Source organism: Malaclemys terrapin, chromosome 2 (assembly GCF_027887155.1).
Source record: "Malaclemys terrapin pileata isolate rMalTer1 chromosome 2, rMalTer1.hap1, whole genome shotgun sequence".
NCBI lineage: Eukaryota > Metazoa > Chordata > Testudines > Emydidae > Malaclemys > Malaclemys terrapin.
In genome coordinates, this window is record NC_071506.1 from 252,283,911 (window position 1) to 252,298,432 (window position 14,522).

The window sequence follows — 14,522 nt, forward strand, 5'->3', positions numbered from 1 at the left end:
GCTAGATGCTGGTCACGTCAGTGCTGTAACTGCCTGCTCCATGCACTTGAAGTCTTATAGCAGTCCAAAATCTCCCTTATCGAGGAGTGAGAGTTTAGCAGAAACTCCCTGAGCTGTGCTGTCTCTCTTAGCTTCCAAACTAAAACTGAGACTAACCTCGGTCCATTGGTGTAGAGTCAGGCTACCCTCTCACTGGGGGCCGTATAGCTCTGGCTTGTTGTTGATCCAGTGACCACCTTGTCCAAACCACACCAACAAGACTTTCTAATTCCTTCTGTCCCCACCCCTGACTCCAAGCATGCTGAGAAATGAGGTCAGAGGATCTTGCTAGCCATTATTGTTATAGTCCTTCTGTAAGGGCCCCTAGAGGTTCAGTCTGGAGTGCCAAGAGCTGGGGGTTACATATGGATTCCTCTTAGAACTTCCTAACCGCATACTGAAAATCATGACTTCAGTTGTTCGATGTAGAGTCTCTGTCTAAAGCAGCTACAATAGTCTAGTAGACCCTAACTAGGGATGGGTTGAATCCAAACCCCCTGACCAAGACATCTCTGACTGTTGGGGACATTTGGCTCAGGAGCCATACAATGTGTGTTTGTGCCCATCTCTAACCCAATCAGTTGTAGACATTTTACAACAATTGGTGTTTGAGTGCACAGCACGAATCTCCCAAAATATAACACTAAGAAATAGCTAACACAAAGCATCGCTAACATGATGTTAGCATCACTAAAAGTTTTGTTTTTTACTAGTGAACTGGAAACAAATAGCAAATATTTTGGGGTATGCTCGTGGTTTCATGGAATTCTTTACTCTGGGCTTTGGAAATGAGAGATGTGACAGAAACATATAAGCCATACTTGAGATTTTTCAGCCACTAAGTACAACCATTATCCATGTTTGTCAGAAAACATGAGCAGCAAACAAATGCTAATTTTGTGAGGTAATGAGAATTGAATTTTCTTGCCAATGGCAACCCTGAAATAGTCAGCACCAAGGGATCAAAGTATATTATTTTAGTAACTTTCAGCTAAACACCTACATTATAGCAAAATCTAAGGTGTGTGTGTGTGTGTATCTGTGTGTGTGTGAGAGAGAGAGAGAAACAAAGAGAGATGAATTTAAGGCTTAAGATTGGTATCTTTATTCTAGAAAATATCTTAGAAAAGATATTCCTGTATTGGCAGAGGGATGGACTAGCTCATCTAACCTGTCTTTTCTATTCTAATTTCTCTGATTCTATTAATTATTAATTTATTCTACCATGCTTACATCAGAAAATACCGATTATGATGGGTTCGGTCACAGAGACCCCCTTGGGACTGTCACCTGATGTGCTGAAACTGTCTCTGAGCCCATTTTCTTTGTCAGCTTGGGACTCCAGAACCCTGTCTTGTTAAGCCAGACACGCTAGTCTGCTGCAACACAGACCCAGGGGCTGAACCACGCCCCCAAAGCTGCAGCCTGTAACCAAAATCTGCTCAGCAAGACACCTATCTCCAGGACCCAGACACCCAGTTACCAATGGGATCCAAGCCCCAGATAAATCCGTTTTACTCTGTAGAAAGCTTATACAGGGTAAACTCATAAATTGTCTGACCTCTACAACACTGATAGAGAGAGATGCACAGCTGTTTGCTCCCCCAGGTATTAATCACTTACTCAGGGTTAATTAATAAACAAAAGTGATTTTATTAAGTATAAAAAGTAGGATTTAAGTGTTTTCAAGTAATAACAGACAGAACAAAGTAAGTTACCAAGTGAAATAAAACAAAACTCACAAGTCTAAGCCTAATACATTTAAGAAACTAAATACAGGTAAATCTTACCCTCAGAGATGTTCCAATAAGCTTCTTTCACAGACTAGACTCCTTCTAGGCCCAATCCTGTCCCCTGGTATAGTTCTTGTTAGTTCCAGCTCCTTTTATAGCCTTGGCACAAGGCAGGAATTTTTTGTCTCTCTGGGTCCCCACTCCCTCCTTCTAAATGGAAAAGCACCAGGTTTAAGATGGATTCCCATACCAGGTGACATGGTCGCATGTCCTGTGAGACCCCAAGCCTCCATTCTTCCCGGCCTGACTTACACGAACACAGGAAGGCTTACAAGTAAACAGAGCCATTTACAACCAATTGTCCTGGTTAATGGGAGCCATCAAGATTCCAAGCCATTATTAATGGCCCAAACTTTGCATAGTTACAATAGGACTTTAGAGTAATACTTCATATTTCTAGCTTTAGATACAAGAGTGAAACATACAAATAGGATGAACACACACAATAGATTATAAGCTTTGTAATGATACCTTACAAGAGACCCTTTGCATGAAGCATATTCCAGTTACATTATAGTCACACTCATTAGTATATTTCCATAAAATATAGGCAGTGCAACATCACACCTATAATCTTTTAATTTCTAGTTTCCTCACACTTGAAAATTACCAAATTGATTTCTGTTTCCAACTGGGTGGGGAAAAAGAGAGTTTTTGCCAAAAGTATATTTTGTATCCAGATTACATCCAATAAAGTTAATATATAGCAAATGACCGGACTAATTATATGCAAATTTAATAAATAATGAATGATGATGTGTGTGATTTGTTTTGATAGACATGTTACAGAAGGTCTGCTGAAGGGCGTGGATCCTTCTCAAGCCATGCAATACAGTGCCATGGAAAAGGCAACAGCAACCGAAGTTCTGAAAAATCAAGAAGAGCTGATACGTGTCCATGGATACCCACAGCAAAACATAGCTGGAGTTACAGCAGAGGTGCAAGGGTCTTCAGTCAAGTCAGAAGTTCTGCCCTTAATGACAGTTCATCATGTACAGAGCTCTCCTGTAGTCATACATCAATATCAGCACTCTTCAGCACTGGTCAACCATACCCAGAATTCACCTTTGGTCACCAGCCATTCTATAGGTTTGTCAGCAACAAGCCATCAAACCCCCACCATGCCAGTCACTGTACTGGAGTCCACAGCAGCAACCCAGCAATCACAGACGTCTCAGTCACCACAGGTCAATGGTTCCGTTATGCAAAGCCTTTTTATTGAAGAAATTCACAGTGCAAGTACCAGGAACCGAGCTGTATCAATTGAGGTACAGTGTATTCTCTTTAACCAGTGATATTCTCTTTGGGCCCATGCTTGACTTTACTCGGTGCTGCCAGCATGCATTTGAAACCTTAGGTAGGATTTTCAAAATAGCAGTGGAGATAGGTGTCTGATTTCCAAAGAAAAGTCCATGGGAGTTGGGCCCATAACTTCCATAGGCACTTCTGAAAATTTTACCCCTTATTTTGAACCAAGACAAAATGTAATGTCATGTAAAAAAAAAAAAGTCTGAGGTGTCATTTCTGAGTGCTGTATTGACACTGAAGAAATGATTACTAGAGCCAGGTGATTACTTTCTTTTAAATCCCAAACTAAAAATCATGTTAACCAGGAGTGAAACCTATAAATCCCCTTCTATTACTATTGGGCAGGTGTTAAGTGATTAAAGTAGGATTTTTTCAGGAGTGGGGTAAGTGGAGGATTTAACATCAGCCTGGAAATGCCTAGGTAAGATTGTATATATATTAAAAAGTATGGAAATGCTCATTAAGGTCACCCAAACAACTGGAATTTTGTGAAGTTGGGGAACTGTGTAGTACACGGCTCTGGCCCTTCGCATTTTTTTGATACACAAGTATGATTTCCCCCACCATCCCATGCTCCAGGTGTATAATCTACCTAATTTGAGTCCAGTCCTTACCATGTTAAAAGTATTTGTCTGTTAAGTCTCATGGTAACATGGCAGGCAGTACATTGTAGCCACACTTCTAAATTTGAAATCCTGTATACTTTTGGGGTTGGGGGATGTCTTGACCAATCTTCCAGAATGTGGTCTTTTGATGAAGATATTTAAAGGCCTCTCTTTTTCCTTTCACTGCATTTGGTCTTAAAGATGGCTGGAGTATTTTGCTGTAGCTCCATAACAACACTTTCCATTAAAGGTGTGCCTGATCAGGCCATCTACTCGAGTAAGGAATCCCAGTTAGGTCACCTCTCAATTTTGAGTTACTAATGGGAAGATGATACACAGTGTGTCTAGGACTTCCTTATGGCTTATGGTGGCTCAGTGTTGGGAAGACACAGGAGCAGAATTAAAGATGTTTGGGTGACCTTAGCGCTGTGTATTTCCATACTTTCTAATGATTGATTATTTTTCTGTGTCGCTTTAACATGGAATTTCCAGTTGGGGCTGTTGAGGAAAAAAACACCATGCTGTTAAGGGCCTTCTCTTTAAGCAGTGGCTAAATATTTAGGACCCTATCTGCAGATCAACATCTGCTGTGTATTGCTATAAGAAGTCAGAAGAGATACTTACATATGCTACAGTGCAGGTAGGTAACTTTTTGATGCAATGAGTAAAGTACATGTAGCCTCCATCACAAGGCAAGTGAAACAAAAATAGAGAACTAAGTAAATTAATCTGAAGCCAGAGCATTTTTCATCAGTTAAAAAAAAAAAACAATTATTGCTCCTGTATGGAGTTTTGTCAATGCTTTTTGTTTGTGGTTGTTCCTAGCAACATGTTATCCCAAATGCTTACACCAAGGTGGGCACAATGGTAACTGTGATGTGTGTTTTTAAAACAATATGTAACACGCATTGTCTGTTTTTAAACATTAAACACTATTTTGCATGGCTATAGCATTTTTTGTCTGTGTATCTCAAAGTGCATTACAAATATTATTAATAAGCCCACCAAATACCCTTGTGAAATGGTGGGTATTATTATCCCCATTTTACAGATGAGGAAACTGAGGGACGGAGACTTGCCAACAAATAAATAATAGCTTTCCTTCAATTTTTGAATAAATATTTTGTGCCTGCAGTAGTTCAGAAAGAAACCTATCGGAGGTAATGCAGTCTGTAAGTTTTCTCAGGATGATTTGACTTGCAAGGAGTGCTCTATCGGAAACGATGGTGCTAGCTGAGTTCTGGAGGCCAGAGCAGTAGACGCTTATAGTATGTTAAAGTGTGCTGAACAGTAGGCAGTGAATGTTTGATGTGAAATATTGCTCACTAGGAACCGAACAGAAATCAGAAACTTCTATTGCCTCACTACAGACCGATGCTGAGAAAATCTAACCAGTTTTGATTCATAATGTTTATGAATGAGGTGTAGAAGTAACAGAGTAGAGACTGATGAAATCAGAACTCTAACTGAATGCTGTACTTCTCTTTAGAAAGCAGAAAAGAAATGGGAAGAGAAAAGACAGAACCTTGATCACTATAATGGAAAGGAGTTTGAAAAGCTCTTGGAAGAGGCACAGGCCAATATCATGAAGTCAATCCCTAACTTAGAGATGCCTCCGCAGTCCACAGCCTTGCCAAAATTGGAGGCAGTGGATAAATTAGAAGTTTCAGGTAAGGTTTGCAGTTGTGAACTGAGAGTTTGTGTCTTTGAGAAAATTAAATGAGAAAAGTTTTTTTTATTAAAATGATAATTTAAGTTTATATATTTACTTAGCACCTTTATCAATAGCCTAGCCTTCCCGTGAGACAGTATGGGGGTATGTCCTGGGAAGCAGGGACGCTGTAGAGGATGCAGCAGTCGAGCTGGTTCACCAGCTAAACCTGAGCTCCTGGGGTGATGCTGTAGCTAAGAGGGCGAATGCAAGCAGAAGGGATATGGCGTGACCTTTTAAGAACCTGTTCTGCTTGGTCCCGCTGCCCTGTGACAAGGCATGTGCGTCCCCCCCCACCTCCTCGCTCTGGGGGAGTTGGGAGCGTTTCCGGAGGGGGACGCACTCAGCTGGGAAGGGGTGGTGGCTCCGGGATGCGCCTTGTGCAAGAGCTCAGGTGAGGGGCCTGGACAGGCTCTGCCGTGTCAGCCCAGGGCAGTGCAGGCTGCAGAGCTGTAGCCCAATCAGGCCAACGTACAGATGCCCCGCTCCACCCCAGTCCACCCACATGCCTGGCAGTTGGTTTCCAAGGACACAGTGGGAGTGGGAGCAGAGGGAGCTGCAGCCAGGGCCCCTTCCTGGGTGCACCTGGGGTGGTGGTGGGTGGTCTGAAACCCCCAGCCGCAGGGAAGTGCAGTCTGACACCACCCCCACCCTCCACCCACAGACCGCTGGCTAGGCTACTCAAGCAGCTGCTGCAGAGCGAATCACCTTCCTCTGGGACCCTGCCAGTGGTGGGGACAGGGACTAGTGTGTGATGCACACACAAATGCACCCCACCCACCCATACACAATTCCCCTGCATGCTTCTCAGCCTTCCTGTAGACACCCCTTCATACTCCTCACCACAAATCCATACCCTGCCCCCTCACCCCAGCCCTCAGCACATACACTTACATACCCTTCACCACACCCCCACATGGACTCGCGCACACACACAACCCCCGCCCTGTGTGCAGTCTTCAACACACACACACATACAACCCCCCTATGTGTGCACGCACACACACAGTCCTCCCTGCACACCTCTGTCAACCAGGGCCGGCTCTAACTTTTTTGCTGCCCCAAGCAGCAAAAAAAAGCGCCGCCCCGCCGAGCGCCGCACCGCCGGAACACCCCCCACCCCCCCCCGAGCGCCACGCCCTGCGCCGCCCCCCGCCGAGCGCCACACCGCCGGAGCCCGCCCCACCCCCCAATCGCCGTGCCACCGAAACCCCTCCCCCGAGCACCACGCCCCGTGCCGCCCCCCCGTCAACCGCCGCGTGCCACGCCACCGGAGCACTCCTCCCCTCCCCCCCGCAGAATGCCGTGCTGCGCCACACTGCCTCCCGCCACCCCAAGATTGGCTGCCCCTTACCAGGTGCCGCCCCAAGCATGTGCTTGGTTGCCTGGTGCCTGGAGCCGTCCCTGCTCTCAACATTCACAACCCCGCACTTCCCCCCACAAAACACACACAATCCAATACAAAAATGTAGTGCTCGGTGGAGTTTGTATCTGGCTCAGTACAAAAAAAAGAATTTAGAGGGAACACTGAATGTACCATTTGAATGTATAAACAGGGTAAGATCACGTACAAGCAGATAGGTTATATTACCTTTGTATATGGCATTAATGAGACTAAACTGGAATACTGTGTCCAGTTCTGGTGTCCACACATCAAGAAAGGTGTTTAAAATTGGAAAGGGTTTGGAAAAGAGCTACAAGAATGATTTCAGGTCTGGAAAACATACCTTTACAGTGAGAGACTTCAAATCTCAGTCTTTATGGTTTATGAAGGAAAAGAGTAAGAGGTGACTAATGTTTCTTTAATCTAGCAGACAGATTTAACAAGATCCAGTGGTTGGAAGATGAAGCTAACAAGTTCAGATTAAAATTAGGCACAACATTTTAACAGTGACGGGAATTAATAATTAGAATAATTTATTTAGGAATTTGTTGGATTCACTATCACTTGAGGTCTTTACATCAAGATAGGATGGCTTTCTAAAAGACATGCGCAGCCAGTAATTATGGGCTTGATGCAGGAATTACTAGGAGAAATCCTGTGAAAATTTAGTCAGACTTCCTGTGTTATGCAAGAAGACAGACTAAATGTTCATAATGATAAAAAATCATTAAAAATGTAGGGTTGGAAGGGACTTTGATAAGTCATCAAGTCCACCCCCCTGCACTCTGGCAGGACCAAGTAAACCTAGACCATCCCTGACAGGTGTTTGTCCCACCTGTTTTTAAAAACGTGCAATGATGGGGATTATACAACCTCCCTTGGAAGCCTATTCCAGAGCTTAACTATCCTGATAGTAAGAAAGATTTTCCTAATATCTCATATAAATCTCTCTTGCTGGAGATATGAGCCCATTACTTCTTGTCCTACTTCCAGTGGACATGGAGAATAATTGATCACCATCCTCTTTATAACAACCCTTAACATATTTTGAAGACTGTTACCAGGTTCCCCCTCATTTGTCCTTTCTCAAGACTAAACAGGCCCATGCTTTCCTCTGGACTCTCTCCAATTTGTTCACACCTTTGCTAACATGTGGTGCTCCGAACTGGACACTACTCCAGCTGAGGCCGCACCAGTGCTGAGTAGAGTAGGACAATTACCTCTGATGTCTTATATACAATATCCCTGTTAATACACCCCAGAATGATATTAGCCTTTTTCACCTCTGCATCACACCTCTCACTTATATTCCATGTGTGATCTACTATAACCCCCAGATCCTTTTCAGCAGTACTACCATCTAGCCATTTATTCCCCATTTTGTAGTTGCACGTTTGATTTTTTTCCTTTCAAGGGAAGTGCTTTTCAGTTGTCTTTATTGAATTACATCTTGTTTAATTCAGACCAATTCTCCAATTTGTCAAGGTTGTTTTGAATTCTAATCAAAACCTTCAAAGTGCTCGCAGCACCAACCAGCTTGGTGTCATCAGCAAATTTCTACTCCATTATGCAAGTCATTAATGAAAATACGGAATAGTACTGGACCCAGTCATTAAAGAGCTCCTGATGGAGCTATACTGGCTTCTTACTGTTCTTCCTATCTTTCCTTCGCATTAGGATAGTTTTGCAATTGTGACTTTTAATCTCTTTGAGAAATGGCCAGCTCTTATGAACTCCTTATCCCCTTAGATTTTCTTCCCATGGAATCTTACCTACCAGTTCTTTGCATTTGTTAAAGTCTGCTTTTTTTTTTTTTAAAGTCCGTTGTCCTTATTTTGCTACTGTCACTGCTTCCTTTGTTTAGAATCATGAACTCTATTATCACTTTCACTCTCATTACTTTTCACTATCAGATTTGCCACCAATTCCTCCCTGTTGGTCAGAATCAAGTCTAAATGGCTGTCCCTCTGGTTACTTGCTTCACTTTCTGAAACAAAAAGTTGTCCAAGATTTTGTGTTTTGCCGTTTTACATTTCCAACAGATGTCTAGGTGGTTAAAGTTCACCCCCCTTACTACCAGGTCTTGTGTTTTGGATATCTCTGTTTATTCTAGAAATGCCTCATCCACCTACTCTTCCTGATTTGTTGGTCTGTAGTATACCCCTACCACGAAATCACCCCTATGTTTTACTCCTTTTATCTTTACCGATAGACTCTCAGCTGGTTTCCTCCTACCTCCTTCTCGACCTCAGAACTAGTGTATATATTCTTGATGTATAATGCAACACCTCTCTTTTTTATCCTGCCTATCCTTCCTGAACAAGCTGTACCCCTCTATACAGGCTACAGACTGGGGACCGACTGGCTAAGCAGCAGTTAAAATGACCTGGGGATTACAGTGGATGAGAAGCTGGATATGAGTCAGCAGTGTGCCCTCGTTGCCAAGAAGGCCAACGGCATATTGGGCTGTATTAGTAGGAGCATTGCCAGCAGATCGAGGGAAGTGATTATTCCCCTCTATTCAGCACTGGTGAGGCCTCACCTGGAGTATTGCATCCAGTTTTGGTCTCCCCACTACAGAAGGGATGTGGACAAATTGGAGAGAGTCCAGTGGAAGGCAATGAAAATGATTAGGGGGCTGGGGCACATGACTTATGGGGAGAGGCTGAGGGAACTGGGGTTATTTAGTCTGCAGAAGAGAAGAATGAGGGGGGGATTTGATAGCAGCCTTCAACTACCTGAAGGGGGGTTCCAAAGAGGATGGAGCTAGGGTGCTCTCAGCGGTGGCAGATGACAGAACAAGAAGCAATGGTCTCAAATTGCAGTGAGGGAGATCTAGATTGGATATTAAGAAACACTCTTTCACCAGGAGGGTGGTGAAGCACTGGAATGGGTTACCTAGGGAGGTGGTGGAATCTCCATCCTTAGAGGTTTTTAAGGCCCGGCTTAACAAGTCTTGGCTGGAAAGGTTTAGTTGGTGTTGGTCCTGCTTTGTGCAGGGGATTGGACTAGGTGACTTCCTGAGGTCTCCTTCATCCCTAATATTCTATGATTCTATACCAATATTTCAGACATGAAGTTTATGTCACCAAGTCTCTGTGGTGACATAACCTAAATTATGTACTAATGTTTCCAATTTTTCCTGTTTGTTTCCCATACTCTTTGCATTTGTATATAGACATCTAAGATGTTGAGCAGATTCCCCCACTGATCTCCTCTTGTTGCTCCTATGACCCTATTGTAATTTTCCAGGTCCCCCCCAACATTTAACCCTGTGTTAAGGTCGCCTTTTTAAATTTGTGGGCTTTTGTCACCTGGCGCCTTTGAACCTAGTCTCATCCAAGATTTTGGTACATCCCATATCTGGAAATGGATCAGCTGCAAAATTCTGATTCAGATATTTATATCAACTTTCACAGCATTATGGAGAGGTGTTTTCAGTGCCAGCATTTCAGAGCCCGGCTCTAACACTAAATAGTTTGTGGCAGTATTTGTTCTTGGACATTTATTAACATGAGAGTTTAATATTTATGTTGAAAAATCATTTTAGAATTCCTGCACACAGTTCAGTGAGATGACTGGCTTCTAACAGCATTTGCTTGTGTAGTGAATGGCACAGCACAGAAAGAATCAGAGAAAATAAATATTATATGGCTGCACTGAGCTGTGACCAGGGCTGGCGCAACCCATTAGGCGACCTAGGCAGTCGCCTAGGGCATTAACATTTGGGGGATGGCGACTGCGGCGGCCGGATCTTCCGCTGCCTCTGTTGGGGGCGGCATTTCAGGGGTGGGACCTTCCGCTGCCTAGGGCAGCAAAAAAGCGGGCGGCGCTCCTGGCTGTGACAATGTCTGAAAAAGTGCAAAAGACGATAACAAAGAGGAGCTTTTGTTATTCCCATATTTAACTAATCCATATCTAGAATTAGAATTTGCATGGTGTCCAGCTAGCAAATTTATGGAGAAATTTAATGAAATGATGAGACATCTGCCTTCTGTTTTGCATAATGAATCCTATAATAGTCACATAACTTAAAGGAATAACAAAGCTTTTCCTGACTTAATTTCCTGATTAAACATTTCACATACCACCCAAATCTTCTACAGTTCAGAAAGAAAGTTTCAACATGCTACTGCCTACTCGAAGCTAGAAAAATGAGTGACATATGGGAAGACAGACCACCTACTTTACTAATTCAGTACACAGAGTATGTTAGCAACCAATTAACAGAGTGCTTTGTATGCTCTTACACAGAGCACAGATGGATCATGTTGCTAGAAAACATGGTCTCAATTGCTCTCCATTCAGATTAAGAAATTGAAATATTTATCCTGGAAAATTAAGGCTAACATTTAAAAAAATGAGTGCTTGAAGTCAGACTCTTATGTCCAATTAATGCACCTGAATAAGTGGTCTAATTTTCAACAGTGCTGAGCAAATATGGGTGTCTAAATTTGGACACAGGCTTGATTTTAGGCATCTGTTTTTGAAATCTTGGCTCTATGTATTTTTGAGATTCTTATTCAGTATTTCTTTGAAACTATTGTCTCTAATTTTTCCAGTGGAGGTATAAAGCTAAATCATTAGTCAGTTCCAATCTTTCATCTGTTGCTATACCTGATGGGAAAGAATTAACACAAAAGGTACCAAGACTTGTAGTTTTGGGTGCCCAACCTGGGATGCTCTCGAGGTGCCTGATTTTTCACAAAATGCTGAGCCTCTGACTTCTGAAAATCATGAACTGTTAAAGTGTCTCAAATTAAGCACCCAAAATCACTAGTCACTCTTAATAACCTTAGCCAAATTGAATTATACTTGTTTGCCCTTATTCTCCTCTGCACTCTAGCAGCATGACTCAGCAGGGGGGGAAATGCTTGCTGTTTCCTCAAAGGTTTATAACATAAAAATAAAATAACTTTAACAGAGAAAACAGAAGAACACCCAGCATTGGGTTCTACCTAGTCTTATGCTCCATTACGGCCTCTCCCCTGCAAAGAGAGGTGTGGAAGCTGATCTGACATTAACCCCTTGTTCACCAGAGGCCAGGTAGTGCACCTGCACCCTGTCACACTTACCACCTCAATTTTTCCTCCTCCTGGTTCCCTCTTTCCTTTTTATTTTCCAGTTTTAAAGATGGGGAAGGCACTGGTGTGGTTTACACAGTAGAAATCAATCTGCCTCTGTTCCCTCACTGCCTCCTATTCTTTCATCATTCTTATTTTCAGTAACTGCAGGGAAAACTGTGGATGCTCTAGCGCTCAGGATTGCTGCATTTGTAAGGCTGGCAGATTGGACAAGCCTGTGAAGGAGCTGTGACCTCCACAGGAGCTACCACCCATTAGTTGCAAGCATCTGTGAAGCCAAATTGCTGTGTGTCATGTGTAAGGGATAAGAGAGAGACTCTAATTCCTTTAGCCTGGAATTCAAGAAAATCTCTTAGTTGTCCTGGAAGAAGTATACACAGAATTCATTACAAGCATACTTCTTAATGGTATGTGCTGATAAGAGAAAAGCTCTAATGTAAAACATATCTGGAAGTTCACTTTTGTTGTAACCTTGTGAGACAGTTCCAGATAACTAGGGAGGGACAGGGTGACATATAATACAATAAAACATTTCTTTAAGTTTAACCTTTTCTGAAGAACATTTGAGCTAACAAGAGAACAAAGACAAGGCTATTCACATTAGAAAAATAGAAACTGCCATTGTGGATTAGACCAACCTCTGTCTAGTCCCGTATCCTGTCCCTGACAGTGGTCAGTATCAGATGCCTCAGAAGGAGGCGTTGAATCTCCATAACTGACAGTTATGCAATATCCTCTCCATGGAGAAAGTTGCTTCTTGACCCCAGGCAGCTAGTAGTCCTGAACACAAGATTTTAACTCCCTTGTACATGTCTGTCCGATCTATTTATGTAACAGACATCTATTTTTTTTAAATGAAGCTTGTAAATAATAATAAGAAAAAAACCCTGAGTGCGTGTTTCTTGCTGCAGTGTTTCCTGCTTGGCTTGCGTGCAAACATACACCTTCAAATAGGAATGAATTATGGGGTAGCAGTTTGTAAGGGGTGGTGGTGTCTGGTTGGGGAAACTGGTGTCCTCTTCAGAACACTCAGGAGCCCCTGTCAAAATGCAGGGGTTGCATATCTGAGCTATTGGATTATGCTTTAATCTGCCATGAGTTAGAAACTCTCTTGGTGGCATAGCATTCGCATTAGAGCCAGTACATTGTAATTTTGGGGCAAATCTGTGTGTTACTGAAACTTTTAATTGTAATTAAAATTAAAAATGAAAGCTTGCATTGCTGGGGAGAGGGTCTAGTTGGTAAGCTGGACTTCCCCGGCCCTCCCCGTGCTAATAGGGCTCAGTGCACTACGTGAATTGGAGAGGGGGTGCCTACTTGCTCCTGGAGCAGAGGACTCTCTTTATTTTCCTGGGTGCCTTTGCTATCCAAGCATAACCCAGTGTTTCCTGAGTTGTAACAGTGACATTCAAATCCATTTCTAGCACAGTGCAGAAAGCACCCCTCTGATAGAGCAGGATTATGTGTTGATTTTTAACTTGCCATGTGCTGGAAGAATAGGAGGAGGCTCATTGGTTTTCAGAGGCGGCCACAAGAGGGGGCAGGGTAATGGCAAAAATACCCTCCCATAACACACAGCTTGTGCCTGTGTAAGCAGACATGCGCTTAAAAAATGTGCCAGCTAGAAATGCACCTAGGTACGTCGGGCAGCCGAACCTGTGCACCTCCGGTGAAATCCTGGCCCTGTTGACTTTAATGGAAGCAGGGTATCAGTGCAAGTTTCCATGTGGAGTGACCTGATTTCTCGGTGCAAATGCAGGTGTTTTCAGCATTGTGGTGGAGCACATTTTAAAGCTAGAATCCTGAATGTGCTAATGGTCACACAGTTCTTAGCAGCAGGACCTTTTCTCTAATGTGGAGTAGAGGGTACAAAAAACAGCCATTCCCCGTCAGCAATGATCATTCTGTGATGCCATGTTACTTTGCAGAAGATGTTCCCAGTGCGGAACAGGAAGCTGACAAGCTGGTGAAGTCACCACCTCCTCCACCTCCACGTCGCAGCTACCTACCGGGATCTGGCCTCACCACAACGAGATCAGGAGACGTCATCTATGCAGTCAAAAAAGAGACCACCATTGTCAAGGTTTGATGATTCAGGCAGTAGCTAATTGACTTAGTGACTAATTGTTGGCACATGAAACATTCCAAGACTTCATCTGTTTGTCTAAACCATAGAAAAAGTTGATGGCCCAGAGAGGTGACTAATAGGTCACCAGGAAATTCTGCTGATCAGAAAAAGCAACCAATAGGATTTGTCCAGTCCTGTTCTCATAATTCTTATCCTTCCACTTATCTCTGTAACAATGTAAAATGCAAATCACAAGCGGCTTTCATCCAGTGTGTCATAAGAAGATTAAAAATAAAAAGCCCATCTTATGCAGATGGGGAAGATCAGCTCAGAGAGTCAAGAGTTTCCACAGAAACATTTTAAGAGTTTCTTGTTGCTTACTTTACTCACCGGTGACATTTGAAGTGAAATAAAAAAGGAGGGAGGCAGTATGGGGATGCCTCTCCATCTCATACACATTATATCAATAGCATCAGGATTATATTGATCTAGCACCATATTATTTGGTTTTAAATTGATAAAAAAGTGAG

The 14,522-nt window shown here is 43.0% G+C and overlaps 1 protein-coding gene across 11 annotated transcripts in view; it reads left to right on the forward strand.

Annotated features, from left to right (window-relative positions):
* Positions 1-14,522, forward strand: part of KIAA1217 (KIAA1217 ortholog) — a 259,459-nt gene that overhangs the window by 230,522 nt on the left and 14,415 nt on the right. For all 11 annotated transcript variants that reach the window (XM_054020702.1, XM_054020700.1, XM_054020699.1 and 8 more), the window contains 3 exons: positions 2,611-3,100; positions 5,235-5,415; positions 13,853-14,007. In XM_054020702.1, the coding sequence (XP_053876677.1) occupies positions 2,611-3,100; positions 5,235-5,415; positions 13,853-14,007 (826 nt within the window). The remainder of the gene's footprint in view (positions 1-2,610; positions 3,101-5,234; positions 5,416-13,852; positions 14,008-14,522) is intronic.